At 46.3% G+C, this 23023-nt stretch overlaps 3 protein-coding genes across 3 annotated transcripts; 2 read left to right on the plus strand and 1 right to left on the minus strand.

Annotated features, from left to right (window-relative positions):
* Window positions 1–8409: 8409 nt before the first annotated feature.
* On the minus strand, window positions 8410–10555 carry LOC131210482 (cartilage-associated protein-like). The gene is made up of 7 exons (XM_058203740.1): window positions 9814–10555; window positions 9589–9732; window positions 9349–9529; window positions 9156–9281; window positions 8949–9091; window positions 8659–8877; window positions 8410–8593 (listed from the first exon to the last, which is right to left on the minus strand). Exons 1-7 carry the CDS (start codon window positions 10342–10344, stop codon window positions 8513–8515), a joined length of 1425 nt encoding a protein of 474 aa, XP_058059723.1. The 5' UTR covers window positions 10345–10555; the 3' UTR covers window positions 8410–8512.
* Window positions 10556–15549: 4994 nt separating this feature from the next.
* LOC131207344 (uncharacterized) lies at window positions 15550–19111 on the plus strand. Its single transcript, XM_058199955.1, has 6 exons — window positions 15550–15935; window positions 16000–16081; window positions 16148–16436; window positions 16500–16622; window positions 16728–17093; window positions 17165–19111. The coding sequence occupies exons 1-6, from the start codon at window positions 15550–15552 to the stop codon at window positions 17404–17406; spliced, it is 1488 nt and encodes a 495-aa protein (XP_058055938.1). The 3' UTR covers window positions 17407–19111.
* A 340-nt stretch (window positions 19112–19451) lies between these two features.
* On the plus strand, window positions 19452–21678 carry LOC131207345 (kelch-like protein 10). The gene is made up of 6 exons (XM_058199956.1): window positions 19452–19678; window positions 19752–20000; window positions 20063–20330; window positions 20403–20528; window positions 20598–20873; window positions 20935–21678. Exons 1-6 carry the CDS (start codon window positions 19452–19454, stop codon window positions 21676–21678), a joined length of 1890 nt encoding a protein of 629 aa, XP_058055939.1.
* Window positions 21679–23023: the final 1345 nt, after the last annotated feature.

Raw genomic sequence — 23023 nt, forward strand, 5'->3', positions numbered from 1 at the left:
AGACAGACAGACAGACAGACAGACAGACAGACAGACAGACAGAAAGAAAGAAAGTCAGACAGAACAGGTTCTGTGTAGTCCTAAGACCGTGTTATGCGGGCGATCCATCGAAGAGGGATTTCAGAGCCCAGCCAAAAGTGTGATTGACGATGTTAGGGATAGTGAAATGCTACACACGATAAGATTCGATTGAGGGGGTTTACAGAAGATGGTCGATAGAATCAGCACGGACCATGCTGTTTACTCTAGCGGGCAATCAGTTAGAAACGGGTGAAAATAAGGGACCATCTGAAACAGAGGGCATAAGAACATAGGGCCTTGTAATCCACTTTCTCCATATCGCGGAAAGCGACCGCGTCGTACCGCAAGCGGAAGAAGCGTAGCCTAGTTTCCGTTGTATCCATTAACATATACACTTTCCTACTTTTAGTTGAGGTTTGCGTATTCGCGTTCACACGTTCGTTTCATTCAATGTCACCATAGTACTATATTATTGTACAACGTAGCGTAATGGTTAAAGACTTTCGAGCACACCTTGGCCTCGAAGAAAACTGTAAATTATTATCCTTCCTCAAAACTAGATCGAAAAGAAAAAAAAACAATAAAGCGCTGAAAAGTGCACGCCCTGTTCATGGTGGCGCGGCAGCATTTAAACGATGGGTCATTGGCACATGGAGGCTGTGAGGACGAGAGAATGGGTTGTGGATCCCAATCCTCGTGCACGTGACTGTCGTCGTGAATGTTGCTGCCCGCTGTGTCGGTACAGTTAAGTTTGGATTTGTTTTTGTTTTTTTATGTTACATGAATTATGTTTGATTTCAATTGTATTGTGTTTATATTAGTTTGATGATCAATTTTTGGTTTTGTAGAACAGACAAACAACGTTCCTGTTTGGTGTTTTCCCTTGCCGATTGTGCCGTACGGAAGACATATAGTTAAATACCTACTTCTAGATTTTTGAGAAGTATACTGTCACGTTGTAGAATCAAAATATGACAAATAGTCTTATATTCAGTAAAAATAGTAGTGCCCTGAACCTTTTCGTGAGTCCTGCATACGTTTCCTATTTTCTCAGGTAGCTCTAGACATTATGGAAAGAAATGAAACAGACATTTAACATTGTTTTTTTTGCGTTTCTTTTTTTGTACTTTTCCGTCGTTGGTAAATAATGAAAAATAAGATGCTGGATCCATGCTAGAGGAAATAAAAGACATAACATGTTTAAGGAATGCATTATGTTGTGTTTCGATTGTAGTAAGTAAAAGTTAACAGACACGAGTTTAGGAAGTAGTTAAGGTGTTGGTAAGGAATAAAACTCTTTGAGCAAAAATAAAACATCAAAAGCGTATGATGGAATAAAGTTATGTTTGTGCTAGGCTTTGTCAATCACCCAGCAATTTAGCATTGGACGCACACAAAAATTTGAGGCAAGTGTAGATCGAAATAGATGAGTCAATCGAATGAAACATACCGCACAAAACAAGCAATCCATATTTTAGAGTGCTGCTAATAGTTGACCGATAATTGTCATTGTTCCGTGTAGAGTATATTCTTGATTTAAGCTTTGGCTTTCATAGTTCGCGAGCGTGTAGAACCCAGTTGTTTCGTAAATATGCTCTTAGTGTGTACATTAATGTGCTTTAGCTGTGGCTCTTATTTCTTGCTTCACGTCCGCCTTTCGGTGATGCGTCTCCGGGCCGTGTAGTTCTTGATTCTATTCTGTCTAAACCCATCCGACAGTGCTTGATCGTTGTGTAGATACTTCTGTCACACACTAGGTGAACCTTAGAACTCATCAACCCTTTATCAGATGCTGCTTCCGTGCTACCGAAGGTTGCGACTATTCTCTATGTGCTTTCGTATCCGATCGTTTTCTCTATTTTTCACCATGCTACTACCGTATCCTTGGTGCTTGGCGGTCGTTTCGCTATGCTATTGATCCCATCATAACAACGAACGTCAACGAAATTCCCCAACCGCGCACACCCGAGCAGCCGACGGATTGGACTTTAGCCACAGGAACAAGATCGAATCGTATCCTTACTGATATTTAAGGTACTACTAGATATTAATTGCGTAGTTCTTAGTGGAATTGTAATTGTCACGCCAACCTCCCGAATTGCTTAAGCAAATCTGGCCCCCAGGGCGATGGTCTTAATTCTCTGAGTAGAACTGACGAAGGTGTGCGCGAAAATTTTGACTATTCTCGCGGTTAGTGTAGGGACAGCAGTGTAAATTGTGAGATTACCAAGTAAGACTTTTATACAAAACCAAAACCGTTATTCGTATAGACTGCTGCTGTGTAAAAAATGAAGTTTTCATGGAGGTTAAGAAAAAATTCAAACCAGAACTAATATTAACTTATCGCGCTGCCGTGCGCGGAACTGCTACGTGAAAGCGTGTATATCAAGGATGTAGCTATATGAAACGCACTGCAGGTAAAGCAGATTACGGAACGATCAGCGCGAAAATTCGCGAAGGACCGCCGAAGGGCTGACAGTAACCGAACGAGCGTACCTCGATGGTCATTCGAATATTATGTATATGTGACGAGAAAGGAGCGAAGCGAAAAAAGTGTGTCTGAAAAGAAGAACAGCGCAACCATTCGCTTGTTGGTTTGCAACCGTTTGTCGACAATTTAGACTTTAACTGCAAGGCAAGGCATATAGCCCTGGCTGCTAGGTGAATATAATCTATAACGTTTCGCCCAGGTTTCGATGAATGTGCATCATATGCAAGAAACACTTTCACCTACCCAGGTCTTATCTTGTTTCAGAGACTAAGCAAAAATACTATCAGGAAGATCGTACACTGATCGTTGGAAGAATGACTTTCCGACTGCTCTCCTTTCGTAAGCCCGATCGCTTAAATTCTGTTCAGATGCACGATCAACTGTAAATAGGTAGGATATTAAGGGTTTTTGACAAGGCCTGTGCAGGGACGAACGTTGTGTTACAGTATATATCTATAGGCTAAGAATATCCGGCGGCAGATATCGCACAGGAGAGTGCGAATCTTCAAAAACCATTGGTGTAGGTATGTGCATCGTTCTTCTTTAACATATCCTTACCCAATAACTGCTTCAGGATGACGAATGGTGGCACTAATGAGCCACAGGAAAACAAGGTTCAACGGTGTAAGCAAAGTTTCAAATCTAAGTTAAAATTACCATTCCCTCTTCAGTTCTAACGGCTGCATCGCAAGCCTACCCTGAGTTAAGTATATTGAACTAATTTCATGTTTGTAATTTTTGTTAAACTGTCCTTACCGTAACTCATCCTTCACACGTTCATCCATGACCAACGTTTCCTTGTCTAAGCGCACAAAATGATCATCTAACCTCTCTCGATTCACTAATGACATTTTTTTTCTTCCTCGCTGCACCCACCTCCGCATGTGTTCGCTTCGGTGCACTCCAACGGGAATCTGTCCCCTCCCTGCCTGTGCCATGCTGCTTGCATTGCTTGGTTCTCACATTTCAGTGCTTCCTCCGCGGCAGAATTCGATGAAGTATAGCGATCGATCGAGTGGACTCCTGCGATCGCACCATTCACTAATATTTTACTAACTTGCTGTGGAGCTAGCGGAAGGAATTGATGGGGTGGTCGAAATCGGAACGTAGTTGAAATGATAACTAACAGGAAGAAGATACTGGCACGATTCTCTGCCGATGGGTTGTTACCAACGGACATTGCCTTGATGGCTTAGTTTTTCCTGCAAATTAAAAATGCAATACTTCTATCGCAACAACACATACACGGACAGGCAACAACTACGAAACAACAGCAACACAATGCTGCCTAAGTGGGACACTAGAGAACTGCACTGGTTGTAAGGAGAGAATGGTGAGAAAATGACAAAAAACACGGTGTAACGGGTGAAAAAGACCCCAGTTGGGTAGTGGTGACTACAGCAAGCATGAGAAAGCAAACAGCAAACTAATAAGCCAATAGAGCAAGCAAATGAAAACAAATTTTATACAAAACCGGTGTTCAATCGACGCGTCGTGTTCTTCCACCCGATACTCGGCTCTCTCTGGTTGCCTACAGCGAGAGGCGCCTGGTTTTTGCTAGATTATGCTAGACACTAGAACTTTCGGTGTGATTCGCAGCGCAGCGCATTCACTGTTGGTTTGCTTTTATGAGCCACAATTGGCCAATATGGTTAGTGATGGTAATTAGCCCCTAGGATGTGTTTAAGTTATGGCCCGCTAATCCTTTAGTGGCTCGATCGATAAGACGAACGACGGCAAGTTCAAAATTCCCTTAGCAAACCAAAACTGTAAATTCAGCCAATTTCTCCGAGCTCTCGTTAGTGTTGTACCGTTCATTCATTCTACATCTTAGCGCTAGAAATATACGAGTAAAACAGGGTTCTACAAATGGGCATAAGAGGAAGTGAAACTTAATCATCGAAACAAGCATTAGTAATGGACACTGATTTTTGCTTCCGTGCCGAATCACCTTCGATCCGTTCCGTATAAGTTCAGACTGTCCGTTATTGATACGCGTTGCAAGCAGCATTTTAAAATTACATTAAATTACACGAATCAGTGTGTGCCATTTCTGTTCGGTAATTGAGACAGCAGGCTCAAGTTTCATTACGTAGGGACCTTCCGTGGTCGTATAGAGATCTTGATACAATGTTTACGTGCTACATTTCTTCCACTTCACATGCCTACCCATTTTCGAATAACCATTTTCGCCTTTTCCCTTCGAATTGTTGCAAGCTCAGTAGTGTTACGGAAAAGGTCTGCCAATCTCAGAACTACAACTAAATACAAAACGAACAATTCGTCGATAGAAAGAGAAAACACAAAACACAGGTGCATAGATACAAAATAGAGCCTGTTCGAAAACTGAACGTTAAATTAATGTGAAAAGAAGCAAAAGTGTCACAAAACATACGGATCAACTATTTTGGGAGTTACAATAAGGAGCGATTCTAGTGATAGCCAGATTGCAGCCAAGCGGAACGACATCGAACGAGTGGAGCGAGTGTGTCGAAGGCGAGATGATGCGTTATAGTAGGAAGGGATGCCTGTTATATACACCACACAGTGGCAAAGCGATCCCATTCTACAAACAGAGCATAAAAATGTCATAAACGGCAGTAGGCCGGAGCTTTTCCTCTTCTTTTGATATACTCTCTTCTTAGACAAAAGTCTCTTTGCAATCCAATTGCGTTTGTTGAATTCCCCTATCATAATAAACGGTTCAAACGAAAACTAAAGAAACGAATGGTAATTAAACGGCATTAAACGATCGTATTAGGCTGCTGCACAACAAGGAAGAAAACACAAACCAAAATTCGTGATATGTGCAGTGTGCAACAAAACTAGCGATTACAACATTGAGCAAATTGCAGTGCGGCTGAAATGGAACAACAAAAACGAATTGTATAACACTTTATAGACAAACTCGGTAGCATTTCGGCGACGTTTGTGCTCGTAACAAAAAGAAAAAACACGCATCCGGTGCGCTAGTGTTACACGCCTCGATCCATCATCTTCTCGATCCATACCTCATTGCAATTCAATAGGAAATCCATAGCAGAGAGAGAGAGAGAGCTGCTTAAAACGAATAGTAGCAAAAATCAAATTCTTCCGCGATTAGTAAAAACAACTAGAAATAGTAACGAATCCAACACAAATTGATCATTCGATCGTACGGCAGTGAGTGTAATCAGTTAAGCTGAACCGATCGGCAGACGGAAGTTTATATTCGCCAAATTAGCGTACCTCAGTAATGGTTTGATAGAAAGATTTTCGTTGTTCCATTAACTTGCATTCGCTCAAGGTTTGCCTAGATTCTGAGTAAATCCGCGCTCGCATGTGTGATTGTGTCTGTTAGCATACTTATTACTATTTTGCTGTTTCGAAAACTGTTACTTAAAACACATGTTAATAGGAAGCAACAATGAAGAGTCTGTACCGATACCAAGCACATTCAGCTATGTTCCAGGATGCGCTATGTTGGGATGAAGCAAACACCCAAAAACAGTAGAATGGAAGGCAACTGCACATGGTGCAGTAACACTGAATGTAAAACATTTGCACACAATTTTTACTTGAATTGAGGCATGGAAAAACAAACTGTTGAAATGTTAAGACACGGATGTAAACGTAGATCGAGAATGCAAAAAAGAAGAAAAAAACATTTACGTGTCTTATATATTGAACCAATGGCATATATATACATATATATACACACACATATATACATTCAATTTGTTCTCTTATTCTCTGAAAACGAAACCCAGAAGCAAAATCTTGGTAGACCGTAGCTTCGGTGGGGACAGTGGAGCCGGAAAAACCCACGCTGCCGGACGCGGAAAACTCGATCTGACACGAGCACAGTTGGCTGCGTATGGTTGATTGGTTGCGTATGTTTGTGGCTTGAGTGACCGGTTATTTAAGTGTGTCTGCGAACGAGTGAGAGACTAGACAATGAGCGTCTGTTCTATTGTTTTTTTGTTTGTAAAGCAGGGTCGGACCGACCGCTAGGATTAAATCGAACGCATGGCAAGGCTGTGGGCACACCGGCCCGGTCTTGGGTCGCTGACAGCGAACAACGGAGCGATAACAAATCAAATTATTTTGTCAATTATCCATTATTGAGTGAACCAAATAGAGCACTAATTGCGAACAGACTAATAACCGGACAAGGTGGACACTTCTTTGCCCCAATTCCAATAATTAAAAAGCGTGCGTTATTAGAAGATTAGTTTTTCTGCACTGTATTGTAAGAATTGTACCCTTCGCTGTAGTGGCTTTCTGTTCGTTAAGTGATGGGAACGACATTACAGAAAAGCAAAGCCGAACTGTTGCGTCGAACTACAATGTACAGGAGAATTTTGCGAAATAACGTGGCTAGCAATATTCTATTCTAGGCCAGTGGTGTACCAACAAACGGTGGTTTACGGTTAAAACATTATTTTGTATTTTGTTTAGAGAATTTTACACTCAAACAACTTAATTACGTACTCGGTTAACTGGCAGTCGAACGGAATCGCTGTTCAGTTCGTGTCTCTGAAACACTCTGTGTGGTGAATTTATTAGCAAAAAACAACAAAAAAAAGGAAAAGCAACATAGATCTTGAATAAATTTAAGAGGACTAGTTATTAGCTGTGATTTTTGGTTGTGTCAACCAGCGCTGGCGAGAAGAAACACTAAACCCCGAAACCGATGGAATATAATATGTAGTCAAGTTTAAGAGGACGAAGAGAGCGTGAGAGAGACGGACTCGGACGCCGCGTACTCAAAGGCGTACCGTGGTGGTTAGCATTGAATGTTTCGATCTTATAATCCTGCAAAATTATGCGAGTTGTTCTATAGCCGAGGTGTCAAGTAGCATCTTTTTAATCGATTTAACCGATTAATTCGAATAGAGTCTAATGTATGGATTTCGCGATAGCGCAGTGACGCAGTATTTTACTACCACAAACGAAATAGAATGACTACTAGCAGAAGCAGCGCGACGGCAGAAGGACTCGGTCATTTTCACACAGTAAGCAAAACAATAGATTCAGAAGGCGGAGTGTTCGTGTGTGAATGTTCATCTGTGTGTGCGTGCGTGAGAGTGTGAAATAAAAATTGTAAAATTACTAGCAAAACAAAGTACGAAACAAAACCTATTTAACATAAAACTTATAAACGACTTTCCCGTGAGCCACTTTTATGTACGTGGCTGGCCAGCACAATGTTGACGCAAAGTGGTCCCCTCAAACGCGTTCTCCCGTTGCGCCATCCTGACCGGCCAGCAGTGGCAATGTGTTTGCAATTGATTTGAACTCCTGTAAAGCATTTATCATTCTTCGGTCACTCAAAGTGACACTATTACTTCATTGCGGACGGATTTGTGAACATGGACCGGAAACGAAACGGAAAACACCGACGGGACAGTGACGGGTGACGGTATACTTCTTCACGTGGACAAATAGGACCGAGAAAATTATAATTATAACAATAATGCAACAAATACGAGAACTCAGTAGGCAGTCGACAAGAACGGCACTGTAAGGATGTTGCAAGGACTGAGACGACAGCAATGCAAAAAATAAACCAATAGAAAGAATACGCAACGTGTCTGTGCGTGCACGCGAGAACTGCACACGTGTACCGCGCGCGTGCGATCGTGCATTCCAAAAACCGACGTTTAGATACAGAATATTATTATACATATATACATATATTATATATATTTGAAATGGTACATTTTCCAAAGTTTAGATATGTTTGATCTATGTAAAACATTAAAGACAAAACGAATAAAACCAAAAGCCCAAGTAAATGACTCAAGCACCGAAGGTGTTGTGTTTGTTGTTTAAATATTTTATTAAAATCTTTGAGTATTTTCCATACAGCAGCAGCATTAATCCGGAGCTTTCACTACACAACACAAATGGAAGCTTAATCTGTTGGACCAATCGTCCTTTGCCCGTGAAATTGACTATAAAACGCGGCTATGGCACAAACACCGATGGTGGTGAATCTCGATTCGAGCGCTCCCGCTACAGTTCATGGTGATCGGTGTAGCCCCCGGGTTCCGCAGAATACAGTACGCTGCTCACGTCTGGTGGCGATTGAGTTTTCTGTGATTTATACAATAAAGTGAGTACCATGCCTTGTAGCTTAAGTTAAAATCTAGCCTCTCTACCTGATTAAAAGGCACATCCTGTTCTTTATTATCCTCTTCGTCACCATTCCCATCAGATACAGGGTTGTCGTTTGCTTCTGTGGAGTACGTGCCATGGTCCGAGTCATCTTCATCCTCAGCCTGATCCGAACCCTGGTCATCTAGACGATCGAACTCGTGCTTCATAAAGCTCGCCAATTTTTCCTCATACACCATACGATCATGATACTCGATCGCTTCCTAAACGAGGTGAGAAAAGCTGTAATTTGTACATGTTCCATTGTCACGATAATGCGCCATCCAACGCTTACACGACGCGCTTTGAAGAACTTTGCCGTCACCGATCCTTTCGCTTCGACTTCGATTGTTTTCAGAGCCTCTGGCATGTCCAGATCGTCCACATGGAACAGCAGATAGCTCATACCGGCCCGGTATGATTCCTCGTACTTGCCCACTAATCAGGCAGAAAACGGAACCAAAAGTAATCAACCTTTCCCAACGGCCGGTAAGTTACGCACCTTGATAGTAGGCATTCTGCAGATAGCGGTAGTGGCGAGCAAACAGATTCTCGTAGTACTTACCGCGCACCATACCCATGTTGGTGGTACAGTTGCGCTTGCAGTACAGCATGTTGGCAAAGTGGTCTAGGTGAATGGTTCAATTTAGGTTAGAACGGATACTAGAAGCGGCACACCATCCAGCGTTACTCACTTCCGATCGCCGTTATAAAATCGGGCAGAAATCCGTGATCAAACTCTCCCTCGCAGAAAGCCCGACACTGGTTCTCGTCGAAGATGAACTGCATGATCGACTGTTCCAGCCTCTCGATGGCCGGCTCCCAGTGGCGCTCCTGCTCGTCCACGATGCCACCGATAAGTAGCGGCACAAATTTCTGCAACGAGACAAAACGTTTCCATTTTCTTCGTACGCCCGAAACCTGGCGAAACCTACCCTTTCCTCCATATCACGAACGCCTTCCCGATCGATGCCCGGCTTCTCGATCGCTTCTTCGAAGCTTTTCCGCATCACACTGTGGTCAGGGTGGCGCGTAAGGGTCGTGTAAGCAGCAGACGCGGCCAGAGTGATGCGGTTTGTCTTTTCGATAGTAAGGAAATCATTTTTTTTAAAAGGATTAAAATAAACGTCAACTGTTGTGGGGGGTTTTACGTTCCCTACCCGCAAGTAGCACGAATGCAGATACGGATAAGCCTTCAGCTCGTGGAAGATGTCCATGTAGTGGCCATCGAAGTCCTCGCTGAATGGCAGATACCGGTGGATGGCGTACCGCCGGGCACACTTGGACAGGCACAGCGTACGGCGCAGGATCAGCTCGTAGTGCTGCAGGTTTTCCACGTTGCTGCCATGCAGAAAGTCGCCGCGGTGCTTCACGTCTCGCGCCGCGTACTCGCATTCGATGCGGCAATTGGCCACCGATTCGTAGTACGTCCGGTACCCGTCGAGCGCCCGCTCGAGCCAGTAAACGCAGTCTTCCCACTCGTTGGTAAGGTACGCCTGGACACCGTACTCGTACTGGTCGATAAAACTGCTGCCGTCTTCCGGTTTCTCGCCCGTGTCTGGGCCACTTCCTGCCGTTTCGGAACGATCCGACTCAAGGGCCGCGTCCGAATCGCTTCCAGATGTCGTCACCGTCGCTACGCAGCAGCATAATAACACGAGCAGCACCACAAAAGACCCCCAGAACACCATCGTGATTCCCTGCACCCGATCTTCCACGTCAAACGTGTCTGCACTGCGAGCCGCCCGATCTCGGTGGATTCGTTGTTTTTTCAGCCCTAGCTTTCCTCCCGACGGTACGGTTTTACAACTTTCGCATAATATCTCCGCGCGGTGATGATGTTTCGCTACTTCCTGCACACCACACACTAAGGCACATTTTAATGTTTCGTCTCGTCTTTCGTTTTGCTTTAATTGCACGGCGTGTGGTGCCACGAATAAAATAATGCCTGACGCAGCAAACGAACTATGCACCGGATTCTGGAGAGTCGCACACCAGCGCGATCGCGATCGCGGCAGCATAGCGTTCGCTGTCACGCACACCCATGCGCACGCATCCACTCCACGTGCGCGTTGGGCCGGCTTGCAGCCGCGATCGTCTCGTCGGTGGCGGCGGCGGCGAAGAAACCTTCGATAAGAAACCATCCTCTCAGCCATCGTCAACCCGTCCATGCTGGCTAAGCGGGCCAAGACGACCATTTCAAATCTTGAACCGCACATGAACACAAAAGGGGAACTGATTTGAAAGAAATTGGTTTTCGTATGCTGTTTTTATGACAAGGATTTATAGCTTACAGCCTCTCTGCCTCCGGGACGACCTGTATTGTTTGCTGAGCCGTCTAAAGGCAATGGATACTATTGTAGCTCTTTGGTGCATCGGGACCGATTAAATTTATCGCAGGAAATACCCCACGTTTTTGAATACACATCCCAAACCGTAGGGGGTTTGATTAAACATTTTGTTTCACAACCGATTGTTAGTAACTCGCATAGAGCAGTGGCGTTTGTTAAAAACCAGACTTGTAATCCAGATTTTATTGCACAAATTTTATCTGCAATAAATATATTTTATACTGAAGCAATACAATTTTAAAAAAAACATTACAATAACCACTGGTGAATGATCCAACATTGACCCGGTGACTGCTATCGGTTCTGAAAAAGGACATCCATCGTAAATCGCATAGGGTAATTACAGTGCGAAACTCCGCCATTGACGAACTGCAGTACTGCCGTCTTAAGTAATAAACCCGGCTCAATCTTCGCCGGCGAACTGCGACTTAACTCATCGCGCCGGGTCGCGCAATTCTACCCCGTTTATTGCAGCGTTGTCGTACTGAAGCTGCTGTGAGCCACGTTTGTGCAGCTGCGGCTTCCAGCGAACCATCCTCGAGGGTTTGGATTCCCAACCAACGCCAACGGCCAGGCACAGTGCACACGTGTGCTGCGCTCGTAAAGTGCGCCGCGTCCGAACGCAACATCTCCCGCACCAACACAGTGCAACGTTTCAGCTGATTTTCAGCGCTCGCGATGGTGCTCCGCGTGTTGTCCTACGGAGCTGCCTCCCGCGGCCGCCGCCGCCACCAACGACGACGACGGGACGGCGCGCGCTGTGTATAGGAATGTTTGTGATAGTACGAAAGAAAACAGACCGCGTTTATAGTGCCGAGCCCGGTCGTCGACCGGACTCGGCCGGCCCCCCGTTTGGGGGAAATTAGTCACAGAAAAGCGCAGCAAATTGCGTTCCGAATGCGTTAGAATATTGCTGCGCCGGACGTTTTCTTCGTCCTCCCCACAAACCCGTTGCGCGTGCGATGGAAAAGCGAACGTTCTGTACCATTTTCCGCGGCCCTCTTCTTTCAAGACGACTTCGAGTGCGAGTTGTGCGGGTCGTGGTGGTGGGCCGCGAGCACGCGCGTCGGTGTGCGTATCGGTTTGCGCGACCGTCGGTGCCGAGCGCAAGGCAGAGGTCCACCCGTGTGATATCGCTGCCCGCAGTTTCAGTTTGACCATCCAGAGGAGTGCGGTAAGTGTGAACGTGAGCGCGCGCCCACCGAAGGACAAGTGCTCCGTCTTGGATCGCCGTAAGAGAGTGATACTATTTCCCTATCCCATTGCCGACTTTTCTTTCCCGACATCCAGCACGCCTTGGGTGTGCTTTGTAGTTTTCGTTCTGTCTCCGACGGACTGCCAAATCCGAGGACCCCCGGCGGGGGTCGACAGATCAGTTCCATCAGGGGGCGGCCCACGGGGGGGCCCCGACGAAGACCATTGTTGACGTCACGTACCACACGGGAATCTGCGAATGTTGTATTTTCTCCCTAAATAAGGGTGCCCGGTGCTTTGTGTTTGGCACTAGGAATTGCTCTGTCCCCACAAAGTTACCGCACGGCAAGTGCAACGTGCAGTTTTGCCTCTTTCCTCTGTGTTTTTTTTCTTTCGTTCGTCTAAAGCCGCAATTTGGCCGCGGTTGGGAGCGATAAGAGCAGCTCCGAATGGGTATAGTTTGAGCCATTTTTTTGGTGGCTAGTTTTATTAATCCTTCAACGATTCCGCGTAATGTTTCGTGCACCGAATTTTCGATTTCGTTCGGCGTGTGCACCGGGGATTGCACAATGGGTCAGAAAAGGGGGAAGGAGTACGCTCCCCTTCACCCCTCCCCCCCCACGCTCCGCATTTTGGACGCTGGGCGAGGAGCGTTTGGCGACCCTTTTCTTCATCATTGAACTTGGGAGCAATTTTTCACCCGCAATCACAGGACAAATCGTGAATGTCGATGGACGAGCTGCCCGACACACAACCAACAACGCGATCACCGACCGTCGTGCGGACGCGTCTCTAGCGTCCACGGTCACCTACACCACTACAGAGTTTAGTGCTTTCCGCGCGCCGCCACCCGCCGCGGGGTGGCCGGGTGCGCTCGCATATCGTGTATGTGTAATCATTCCGAACCAGCCGAAAACAAAATAGTCACGAACATACATTCGCGCGATACCCACCATAATGGTGGTTTGTTTGCGCGATCATGATTTCGGTCGACAGAACTCGCGTGGCGGGCAAGTTTTGCTTACGATCATCGCCGCTGTGCCTTTTTGGGGGTTAAAAGCCACAGACGATAGTGGTTACACTAGTTCGGAGTAAAATAATGAATTTGCCAAATTACGACACATGCTGCCGCGGAGGTAACGGGCGTCGTGAAAGAGAGAAAGACGTGCACTATGAAAGTGCATCGAAAAAACTCGTACCGCGCCATATGCAATCTTGGCTTTCTTCTACTTCTCTCCTGCGAATCATCATCGCTCTCCTTTGCTCGCGGTGCGTGCTGATGTTGTTGCTCTCACCCTTTCACTCTCACCTGCAGCCGTCTCCCTCTCGCGCCACACAGCTGTGCCGTCGTTGGTGGCGGGGATAGCACACACTCATGCGCGCGAGCACTCTCTCGCTCTCGCTCTCTCCCTCACTCTCCGTCTCTCGCACGGGCGAAATGTGGCGCGACCTTGAATGTTATTGTTGTTGGCCGAAAAAATGGTGTATTAAAGTGGAAGTGGAGCGCACGGTGACGTAGGCGAAAGTGTTCCCAAAATCCTGCGGCAAACGTTCTGCGTGCTGCACTCGATCTGGGAGAGTGACTTTCTGTCACCATTTCGCATTCGAACGCGCGAAGATGGTTCGTTGTTTGTTGAACAGGTAGTGGGCCTTTCGCCCCCCATGAGCTGGCGCCGTGAGCATGCTCGCTTCCTTGTATGTTCCGTACACGGTACGTGTCCATCGGTTCCATTCGGTGACACTGACAGAAGCTAGTAACTCACACACCTAACGTGGCCGTGCGTAGCATAGGTTGGGTGTTCTGTCGGGGCGTTCGTAGTAGTTGGTAGTAGACCCGAGCCCCGCGCGTTCACAAACACGCACGATTGTGGGGTCCACTACGTGGATGCATAGATTGAGTCTCGTGCGCCTCCTGCCATGCCTTCGTGTGGGTATGGGACAGTTCGTATACTAGAGCAGCATAGAGGGTGAACCGCAAAGTGTCTACGTTTTCTTACATTAAGGGTGTTCATTAAGTTCTGCGGGTCGATAAGAAAAACACATTGTTATGATTTGAAACACACTTTATTATGCAAAATGGGGTCTCCCTGAACTTGTTCCAACGAGATTCCAATTTATGAATTCCATCCCTGAAGTGAGAAAATGGAAGGGCTTTAAAATATGCTTTCGCAGCTGTGATAACGTTATCATTTGATCAAAAACACTTTCCACGCCTGGTTTTCTTTTGGGTCTGGAAACAGATGGAAGTCCGTTGGGGGGCAAATCTGGTTACCGTATTCACTCCAACAATTCGAACTTTAATTCATGGATTTTTGCCATTTTCACAATGCTCTTGTGAAACGCTGCATTGTTTTGAAGAAAATGGATTTTTTTCTTCTGCAAACCGGGTCTAAAAGGTTGCAATAATATTCAGAATCTATTGTTTTACCGTTTTGCAAGTAATCCAAAAACAAAATTTCTTCCGCATTCCTAAAATACTGATGCTACCACCTTCATTGGCGATTTCTGGACACGAACTCGTTTCGGAGCCAAAGAACCTGGCTGACACCACTCTTTAGCTTCTTGTTTTGAATCAGGATCATGATGATAGACCCAAGTCTTATCCATAGTGATGATTCGATGCACAAAATCCGCTTTATCCTTTTCAAAAAGCGCTAAATGTGGCCGAGAAAGTTGCATTCGAATACGTTTTTGTTCCATTTTTAGCGAATGCGGCACCCGTTTTGCACACAGTTTTCTGAAACCCAATACTAGATTCAATTATTGGTTACACTGCTCAATGCGATGCCTAGGTCTTATACTAAATCTCTTTCCGTCATTCAACGATTTTCCAATACGGTATCCAGTATTTTTTCTACGATTTCAGGAGTCGTGTCTGCTTTTGGGCGTCTTTGAAATGAATCGTCTTGGAAGGCTTTTACGACCACGTTTACATTCAAAACCGCCCACATTTGACCCCTCAATTGAAGGCGAAGAGTTCTTACACATTGTCATTCTTTCATAAGTTGTCTTTGCTTTTAAACCCAAAAATCCAAAAATAAACATTCAATCACTTCACGCTACTTGATTTTCTCCGTTTCTCCGTTTCTCCTTCCTCCGAAAAATACTGTGCCGTGTCGATACTAAATGGCTTGTAAACAAAGAATGAAGTGACCGATTGAAATGAAACTTCACATACGTTCATATGAAGAGTGTACCAACATAACAAAAGACAACCGCAAAACTTAATGAACATCCTAGTAGTATATCTTACGTTGGCTCAAAACCTGACTACTATTTTTTTCTTTCATAGTATTTTTCTAGTAAAAGTGCAATAACAATTGTGTTCATTGTTTAGGGAAAAAAGCCAAAATGCTCACCGCTAATCACGGTCACGGGCATACGGCCGGAAATGAAGCAGAGCGAGATTATGCTTCTAGTAATAACAACAACAACAATAGCTGGCACTACACCGATGCAAACTACCACACCAACTACAGTGGCTACGAACCAAAAGATGTTCCGAGGCAGATCAGCTCAACGGCAGCCAACGACAAGACTGAGGACCCGAAACATACACCCAAAGAAACGCCGCTAGTCAGCACCGCAAATGTGTCGATCGCAGTCGATCAAGCAACGAGTGTGCTGAACGACACCAGCCGCCGGTCCTGTGCTGCTCGTCCAATGAATGCGTTTCTCATGTTCTGTAAAAGACACCGACGGACGGTTAGCCAACACCATCCCCTGAAAGAGAATCGGTACGTACGAGATTATTTTTTTGTTTCAAAACATGCATTAATATCCATCGCACCTCTCGCACAGGTTTATCACCAAAGTTCTTGGGGAATGGTGGAAACAGCTGCAGAAAGAACAGAAAGAGCCCTTCGAGAAGCTGGCCCAGGAGGTAAAGGAATGCCCGGCGAGCGGTAACCCATCACCTTTCTATAATCTATTTACCATTATTTTGTAGCACAAAGATCACCTGCTCCTTAACGGATATCGCTGGTGCAAGCAAGTTACCGCAGAGCCAGAGACTAACAGCCTTCACACAAGGCCAGCCCAGGCAGTACAAAGCGCCAACGACATAGTACCTGACGAGACAGACGATCCACAGAGCCAGGGATGCCTAGAGGCAGCCCATTGCCTAATTCAACTGGCGAGCGGTCATTCGCCGAGAACCGAATTCAGGCTCGCCGATGAATCACAGATGGGGGGTCTTAGTGCGCTACTACTGAACACTAACTCAATCCAAAGGGCAGGTGAGATCCGTGAAAGCTCGTTTGCAGAATGTGGGCAATAACGAGATGTTCTATTTTGTTAAGCTGATCCCGTGCTACCAATCGATTCGTGCGTCGATCATACAGCCGGAAATGCACAAGAAGTGATGGAGGACGATGGTGGACCGTGGCGGATGAACACGCATATGGAACCTTGCCACAATATGCGTCAGCATTTTTTTTCTCAATCCGGACAGGCTCCTGGTGATGCAACTCACGGAAGCGCTTCGCAATTCGCACAGGCTGAAGCGCTCCCCGAGACTCATTCTCCAGGATTAGCTTTCGTGCGTGCACCACGGAAACTAAAAGCGAAACGATATCAGGAATATATGCTAGAGAAACAGTTGGCATCATCCGTGCGCAAACCGTCTGTTAAGAGTAAAGCTTCATCCACAGCCACCTCACAGGCCGCATCGACGATGGTGAACGACACATTGGTAAACACGGCCTCTAAGTGTAACGAAGGCACCGAGGTAGTTCGCCGCAGTCCACCGTCCATTCGCCCATCCGCCGCCTTCCATCCGCACAGTCCAGTCGCATTGTTGGACTTGGAGAAGCGGATAAACGATCTGCCTTGTTTAAATTTCACTGAGTACCTTGACAAGAAAAAGGATCAAAAGAAGCGCAAAAAGCCCTACGGTAAGTCAGAAAAATGTTGTAACTTACATTTTGGCATACCAGTTAACCCATTTCGCACTGGTTTTCGATAGCTTTTTCATCGAACCGGTTCAAGAGCACCACAAAGGCCTCGTTTATTCCAAGTACAAACGACCTCACACCGATGTCGCTTCCGGTTGAGGTGAACGCGATTCCGAGTGATGCGCCAGCCAGCGTTGCACCGCCAGCAGCTCCTCCGATGTCGTTCGGCAACCCGGAGATACCTGAAAAAATTGTCGGCAGTCGTAAGCGGAAAGCATCGAAATTGCATATCGTCAGGCTTCACGACCCATAATATTGTGCAGAATGCTCCCAGCCATCGGTATGTCTTATCCTGGCGAACATTTTGCCCGAGGTGGTTAAAATTGTGGCACAGTTAGGAGGAGTTTCGACAAATGGGTACGCACAACAAACGGGCACTAAAAAATTATGTACCAGGAGGAGGATAAAGTATAACAAGAGTTATATTTATTTTTAATGTCCCAGGTTCGATGTTCGTTTGATTACAACACCACAGCATTATACGTTTTATCATAAGAGTTAGCGAGTTTTTAAAACATCTTAAAATTGGACAACTCTTCGTTTCCATTGTACTTGCGCTCTGTGTAGACAACATATGTGCAAGCGTTAAGACTTTTGATTTACTTCCGCTATTCCACTATTATTAATCGTAGTTTTACCATACTAAATGGACGCTTTGTCGCTCGTGAATGTAGTTTGTGTTTACAGTATGTTTGAGGGCAATTGCGAAAAGGAAAACACCACTTGAACCTCGCTTGATCGCGATTTATGTTCTCTTATAGAATTAATGTTGTGTTTTCTTGTTTAGTTTTTTATGTGGTTTTACTACTGCGCAGTGAACGCAACAAATGGCGGGAGCGCTTCTTGTGGAAAGTCATAACAAGTCACACTAAAGATAATAGGCTCGAAAAGGATAACACCGTTCATTTTTCGATTGGGTTGATTCGGTTTTTTGCGTGATAGTGCGTTTTGATTTAGGAAAAGTTTTACGGGGTTATCGATGCAACCGACTGATGCCATGCATAGAATTGAATTACTTCCGAGTGCCGTAAAAGAGTGTCGTAAAAGAGTGTTTTACATGTTTCTCATTTTTATTTTTACAATACCTCTTTCATCACACAGTCGTTTTTTCGTTAGTCTTTGTAATATTTTCAGTAGCGTCTTCATTTTGTATTTAATATAATTTATTTTGTACGATACTACACAGCACCAGCGCTAGTCCCGAACAGGCAGAATGGTTAATAGCGATTACCAGAAACAGCTTAGTTCTGATGAAGTTTTGCAGGCAACTTACGTTATGGTTTAGAGTTGTACTCTTGGCACTGCCAAGATGTGCCAAGAGTTGCTGTGCTGCTGTGGTTAGTGTCCTGTGCTTAGTTTTGTTAAGGAAGCTCCGTAAAGGATGGTAGCTGTGAAGCTGTAGATTTTTCGTTTTCCTAAACACTGCAAGCTTTGCTGAAACACGTCAATGTCTTTTGGTGTGACTATTAAAAAAAAGTTGATGTTCCGACCCCGTCGTTACCGTTACCTTCAGTATGTGCTGTGCGGCTTTACTCCGTTGTGAAACGATTGAGTGCGAAGCAGCGAACGTGATACAAGTTGTTGTCGAACAACGGAGGGAGTTTGATTTGGTTTTGTGTATTTCCCTTGGGAAGAGTAGGAGCTACACTAGGTTAAGACATCCGGCCTGTGAGGGCCACGATACCAAGAGGTAAATTCACATGCAAATTTGTGAACACTGTTTACGAAAAGAAAAGGAAGTGGTAAATGGACGGTGAAACAGCTAGTTAGAAGTGCGGCCTTAACCGATTGAAGAAACAGAAATTTACGAAACGAAAAAACAATTAAATAAAAGAGGACCAACTGACCAAAATCAATTCATTACAATCACACATCCACTTTGCGAGACAAAACATACTTAAAAATGCCTCCCGCGTAAAGAAGAGGCCTTTTTCATTCCTTTCGTTAAGATAAGCAATAACTGTGAAGAACTTTTTGAAATAAAACGATATTTTTACTACCGTACGCTTTCGGTTTTTTTTCTTTGTTTTAATTAGTTAATCTTACATTGCATTAGAATTTTGAAGGAAAAGCACAAGGAAAGTATTTCTTTCGCCAATTCGTCTCCCGTCGATTGGTCCATTAACAGAGTAGCCAATTGAAGTGCAAAACGAGGCAAGCTGCGACAGTGTAGCCCATATTCTACGTACCATTTGTTGTGGGGACGTGTGCTCTCGTCACTGCTTTTCGCTTGGCCATTTTGAAGTGTTTTATTTTACACCATTTGCTTGTGATTCAAATCCTAACTGCGGGAGCACAATGGACGATGAACTGATGCCCAGTGGAACGGCCGGAACCGTGCCGTTGGCATCACGGAAATCGTCCGAATCGTTGCCCAAGCGGTGCATAAGCTTCATGTCGATGCTGGCGCTGTGCGAGATGCGGCTCAGCGAAACGCTGTGTGACGCATCGATCGTGTACCCAAACGAGGGGCACGAGTTTCCGGTCCATCGGGTCATCATGAGCTCCTGCAGTGACTACTTTCGGTAGGTTCAACGGTGTGTGTCTGTGGCCTCTAGTGTTCTAGTCCGGTGTAACGTGCCTTCGTGTTGTTATCAGTACCCTTTTCACGACGTCCCTGCCGAGTGACAAACAGACAGTCACCGTCCCCAGTGTGGAGCCGCAGGTAATGGCCGAAGTCATCCGCTACGTGTACTGCCGCGAGTGTAACCTTACCGAGCGCAGCGTGTACGATGTGTTTGCGGCCGCCGACTTTCTGCTCATCCGAAGCCTCACCGAGTACTGTGGCCGATTCCTGCTGGACCACCTGCGGCTGGACAATTGCGTGGCCATCATGCAGTTCGGAAAGTAAGTGCACGCGATGTACGCCATTCGTATCGAAATTTCTTTCGCTGTTCACCCCATCGCAGGCAACGGTCCTCGCGCCAGTTGTACGAGGCGGCCAGGATGTACGTTCTGAAGCAGTTTCCGGTGCTGATCAGAAGCAACGCCGACGCGCTGCTGCAGCTTTCGGTGGAAGATCTCTGCCCGGTGCTGGCCAGTGACCAGTTGAACGTGAGTGATGAAGCCACTGTCTGGGAGTTTGCGGTCCGGTGGATCGATCAGGATCCGCGTCTCCGAGCGCGCCACCTGGTGCCATTAATGAAAACCGTACGTCTGGGACTTCTCAGCACGGAGGTTGGTGCCCGCCTCGCCCCCATTCACTGCCCGCTGCCTGTTTTAGTTCGCTTGTGGTTCGCTTTTTTGCAGTACTTTTCGGAGAAGGTGAAACAGAACCCGTACGTGGTGGCCACCGAGGAAGCCAAACCGCTCGTCATCAATGCGTTGACTTATCTGTACGATCTCGAAATGATTAGCACTAAAGCGATTAGGGAGGCAAGTTTTGGGCGGGCTCAGGGATGACCACCAGCGTCTTTGCTACATTTTTTTTCGGTCGTGTTGCAGATGAAAACACCGGCCATCGGCCTGCCCCGGTTGCCGCACGAGGTGATCTTTACCGTGGGCGGATGGAGCGAAGGGATGCCACAGGCGATCATCGAAACGTACGATACGAGATCGGATCGGTGGACCCGCATTCCGAACGAGGATCTGGCAGGACCGCGGGCGTACTACGGAGCGGCTTACATCGGTACGCAGCTCTACTGTGTCGGGGGGTTCGATGGCGTGGAGCACTTCCACACCTGCCGAAGGTTCGACATGGTCGAGAAAGTTTGGCACGAGGTAGCGTCGCGAGTTGTTTTTGTCATCAGTCCATATTGATGCCTTTTCCACCGACCCACAGATTGCTCCGATGCACTTCCGGCGGTGTTACGTGAGCGTCGTAGCATTCGATGGCCTGCTGTACGCGATGGGCGGTTACGATGGCAGCAACCGCCACAACACGGTCGAGCGGTACAATCCGCACACCAACCAGTGGACGTTGATCGCACCTATGTCGGCGATACGCTCGGACGCGGACGCTTGTGTCTTGGATGGCCACATCTACATCACCGGTGGCTTCAATGGATCGGAGTGTCTCAACACGGCCGAATCGTACGACCCGGCGACGAACCTTTGGTCCCCGCTGCCGCCGATGCATTCGCGCCGATCGGGAGTATCCTGTATAGCCCTGGACGGACTGGTCTACGTGGTTGGCGGTTTCAATGGCCTGATGCGGCTGGTATCCTGCGAGCGATACGATCCGGCCACACGCGCCTGGGTTGTCTGTGCGAACATGTGCTATCCGCGGAGCAACTTTGGCCTGGAGACGATCGACGGGCGGCTGTGCGCCATCGGTGGCTATGACGGGGCCAGTGCGGTCGCCTACGTCGAGTGCTACGAGCCGGAACTGGATGAGTGGTGTGAAGCGACCAACCTGAGCATGTTGCGGTCCGCGTTTCGAGCCGTCACCGTGGCCGACCTGCCAAACGTAGCCGACTATCTGCACGCGGATAAGGAAAATTTGTTCAACGAACTGTACCGCAACCGCCGGCTGTCCGAGGTGATGGAGTCCGATTCGACCAGCTCTATCGAGGACATTGACTGACCTGGGCCAGTGTGTAATTACGGAATGGTTGCCCGAATTTCTGTTTTTTAAATTCAAATATAAAACGTACGCCGAATCCTCATTCATTTATGCACCGCCAGGCAGATTGTGTACTTTGGGAAAACATTATTCAACACCCAGAGAGCAAGCACCAAAAGCGAGCTTGAGGGCGGGTGGGGGACAAAGAAACTGGTGACGAATAAAAAAACAAACGGTGCCAAATGCGCTGTTCCACCAGCTCGGGACGCCATTCATAAACAAAATTGATGGTTGCAGTTCGCGCCATCGGAAACGGAACGTGTCGCAACGGCCAACCGGCAGCACGGGAAATCGCAGGTAGCCGCAGAGCGATGGTTCCATCGTTATCTTTTTGTTTAATATTTATAACCCACCGTCACGCCGCCGCGACCACGTTTCTCTTTGGTGACGAAACGGTTGCGCCTTTTTGGTGGGGAAATATTGAGAGCGTGAGTTGCAGTTTTTCTTACGAATCGCGAAACCCAGCTTCATCGGCCGCGAATCAAACAACGTGCCGGAGACACATTTCGTCCGCCATCGCAATATCGAAGTTTGCCCAAGGGATCAACAACGTACCGTAGCGTTCGTCGATTGCACCGTGGTCTAAGATCTGTCCAGAATCCCCCGGACGCGGATGTTTACGATCGGCTCGGCAGGAATTAATGAGATGGAATTAGTTGACTCAACATTAAACATCGGAACCCGAGTGAACTCGTTGCAGTGCAGCTAATTGATGCATCTCTAACGTGCAGCGGCAGAAAACTCAGCTTGGCTGGCGATCGTAATTGTAAAGTTAGAGGTTAGCGCCGAGCAGAGCTCACGCGCGGCAAAAAGGTAAACGTGTCGGGGTATTTCCTATTCGCTGCCAATACACGCTGTTCTTGACTGGCAATAGGTGAATTTTAAATTACTTCCTCCGTGGTTCCGTGTATACGCCGATGCGGTGCGGTTTATTTATGGCAATATTCGCTGGAAAAGTGGTGTTAAGCTCGCAAAATGCAACAGTCGCCTTCCCGCGACTATTGGAATTCAAAAATGAAGAACCCACTTCGGTGACCACGGTTTGTAATGTCTCGCTTGTGGCACAAGTTTTTTCTCCTTGAGTACCTTCACGAGCGGCTTTCGAAAGTTTTCCCTTGGATTTTCCGAGTTGAATGTCCTGGAAAAGTACCACATGGCACGAAGCAAACTGGCAACTGAATCGCGCTTTTCTCGTTCATTTTTTATTTTTTATTTATTTATTTATTTATGTATTTTTTTTTTTATTTATTTATTTTTTTATTTTTTTATTTTTTTATTCATTTATTTATTTATTTATTTATTTATT

The sequence above is a fragment of the Anopheles bellator genome, chromosome 2, assembly GCF_943735745.2.
Source record: "Anopheles bellator chromosome 2, idAnoBellAS_SP24_06.2, whole genome shotgun sequence".
NCBI classification, from domain to species: Eukaryota; Metazoa; Arthropoda; class Insecta; order Diptera; family Culicidae; genus Anopheles; species Anopheles bellator.

What these genes read in the sequence shown, in the direction of transcription:
- LOC131207345 (XM_058199956.1), top strand. Translation starts at nt 19,452, where the DNA reads ATGGACGATGAACTGATGCCCAGTGGAACGGCCGGAACCGTGCCGTTG. An exon ending in TGGGACTTCTCAGCACGGAG is followed by an intron (nt 20,331 to 20,402) that starts GTTGGTGCCCGC and finishes GCTTTTTTGCAG; the next exon opens with TACTTTTCGGAGAAGGTGAA. An exon ending in TCGAGAAAGTTTGGCACGAG is followed by an intron (nt 20,874 to 20,934) that starts GTAGCGTCGCGA and finishes ACCGACCCACAG; the next exon opens with ATTGCTCCGATGCACTTCCG.
- LOC131210482 (XM_058203740.1), bottom strand. Translation starts at nt 10,344, where the DNA reads ATGGTGTTCTGGGGGTCTTTTGTGGTGCTGCTCGTGTTATTATGCTGC. An exon ending in TTCGTGATATGGAGGAAAGG is followed by an intron (nt 9,530 to 9,588) that starts GTAGGTTTCGCC and finishes GTCTCGTTGCAG; the next exon opens with AAATTTGTGCCGCTACTTAT. An exon ending in AGTTCTTCAAAGCGCGTCGT is followed by an intron (nt 8,878 to 8,948) that starts GTAAGCGTTGGA and finishes CACCTCGTTTAG; the next exon opens with GAAGCGATCGAGTATCATGA.
- LOC131207344 (XM_058199955.1), top strand. Translation starts at nt 15,550, where the DNA reads ATGCTCACCGCTAATCACGGTCACGGGCATACGGCCGGAAATGAAGCA. An exon ending in TCGAGAAGCTGGCCCAGGAG is followed by an intron (nt 16,082 to 16,147) that starts GTAAAGGAATGC and finishes ATTATTTTGTAG; the next exon opens with CACAAAGATCACCTGCTCCT. An exon ending in GAAGCGCAAAAAGCCCTACG is followed by an intron (nt 17,094 to 17,164) that starts GTAAGTCAGAAA and finishes GGTTTTCGATAG; the next exon opens with CTTTTTCATCGAACCGGTTC.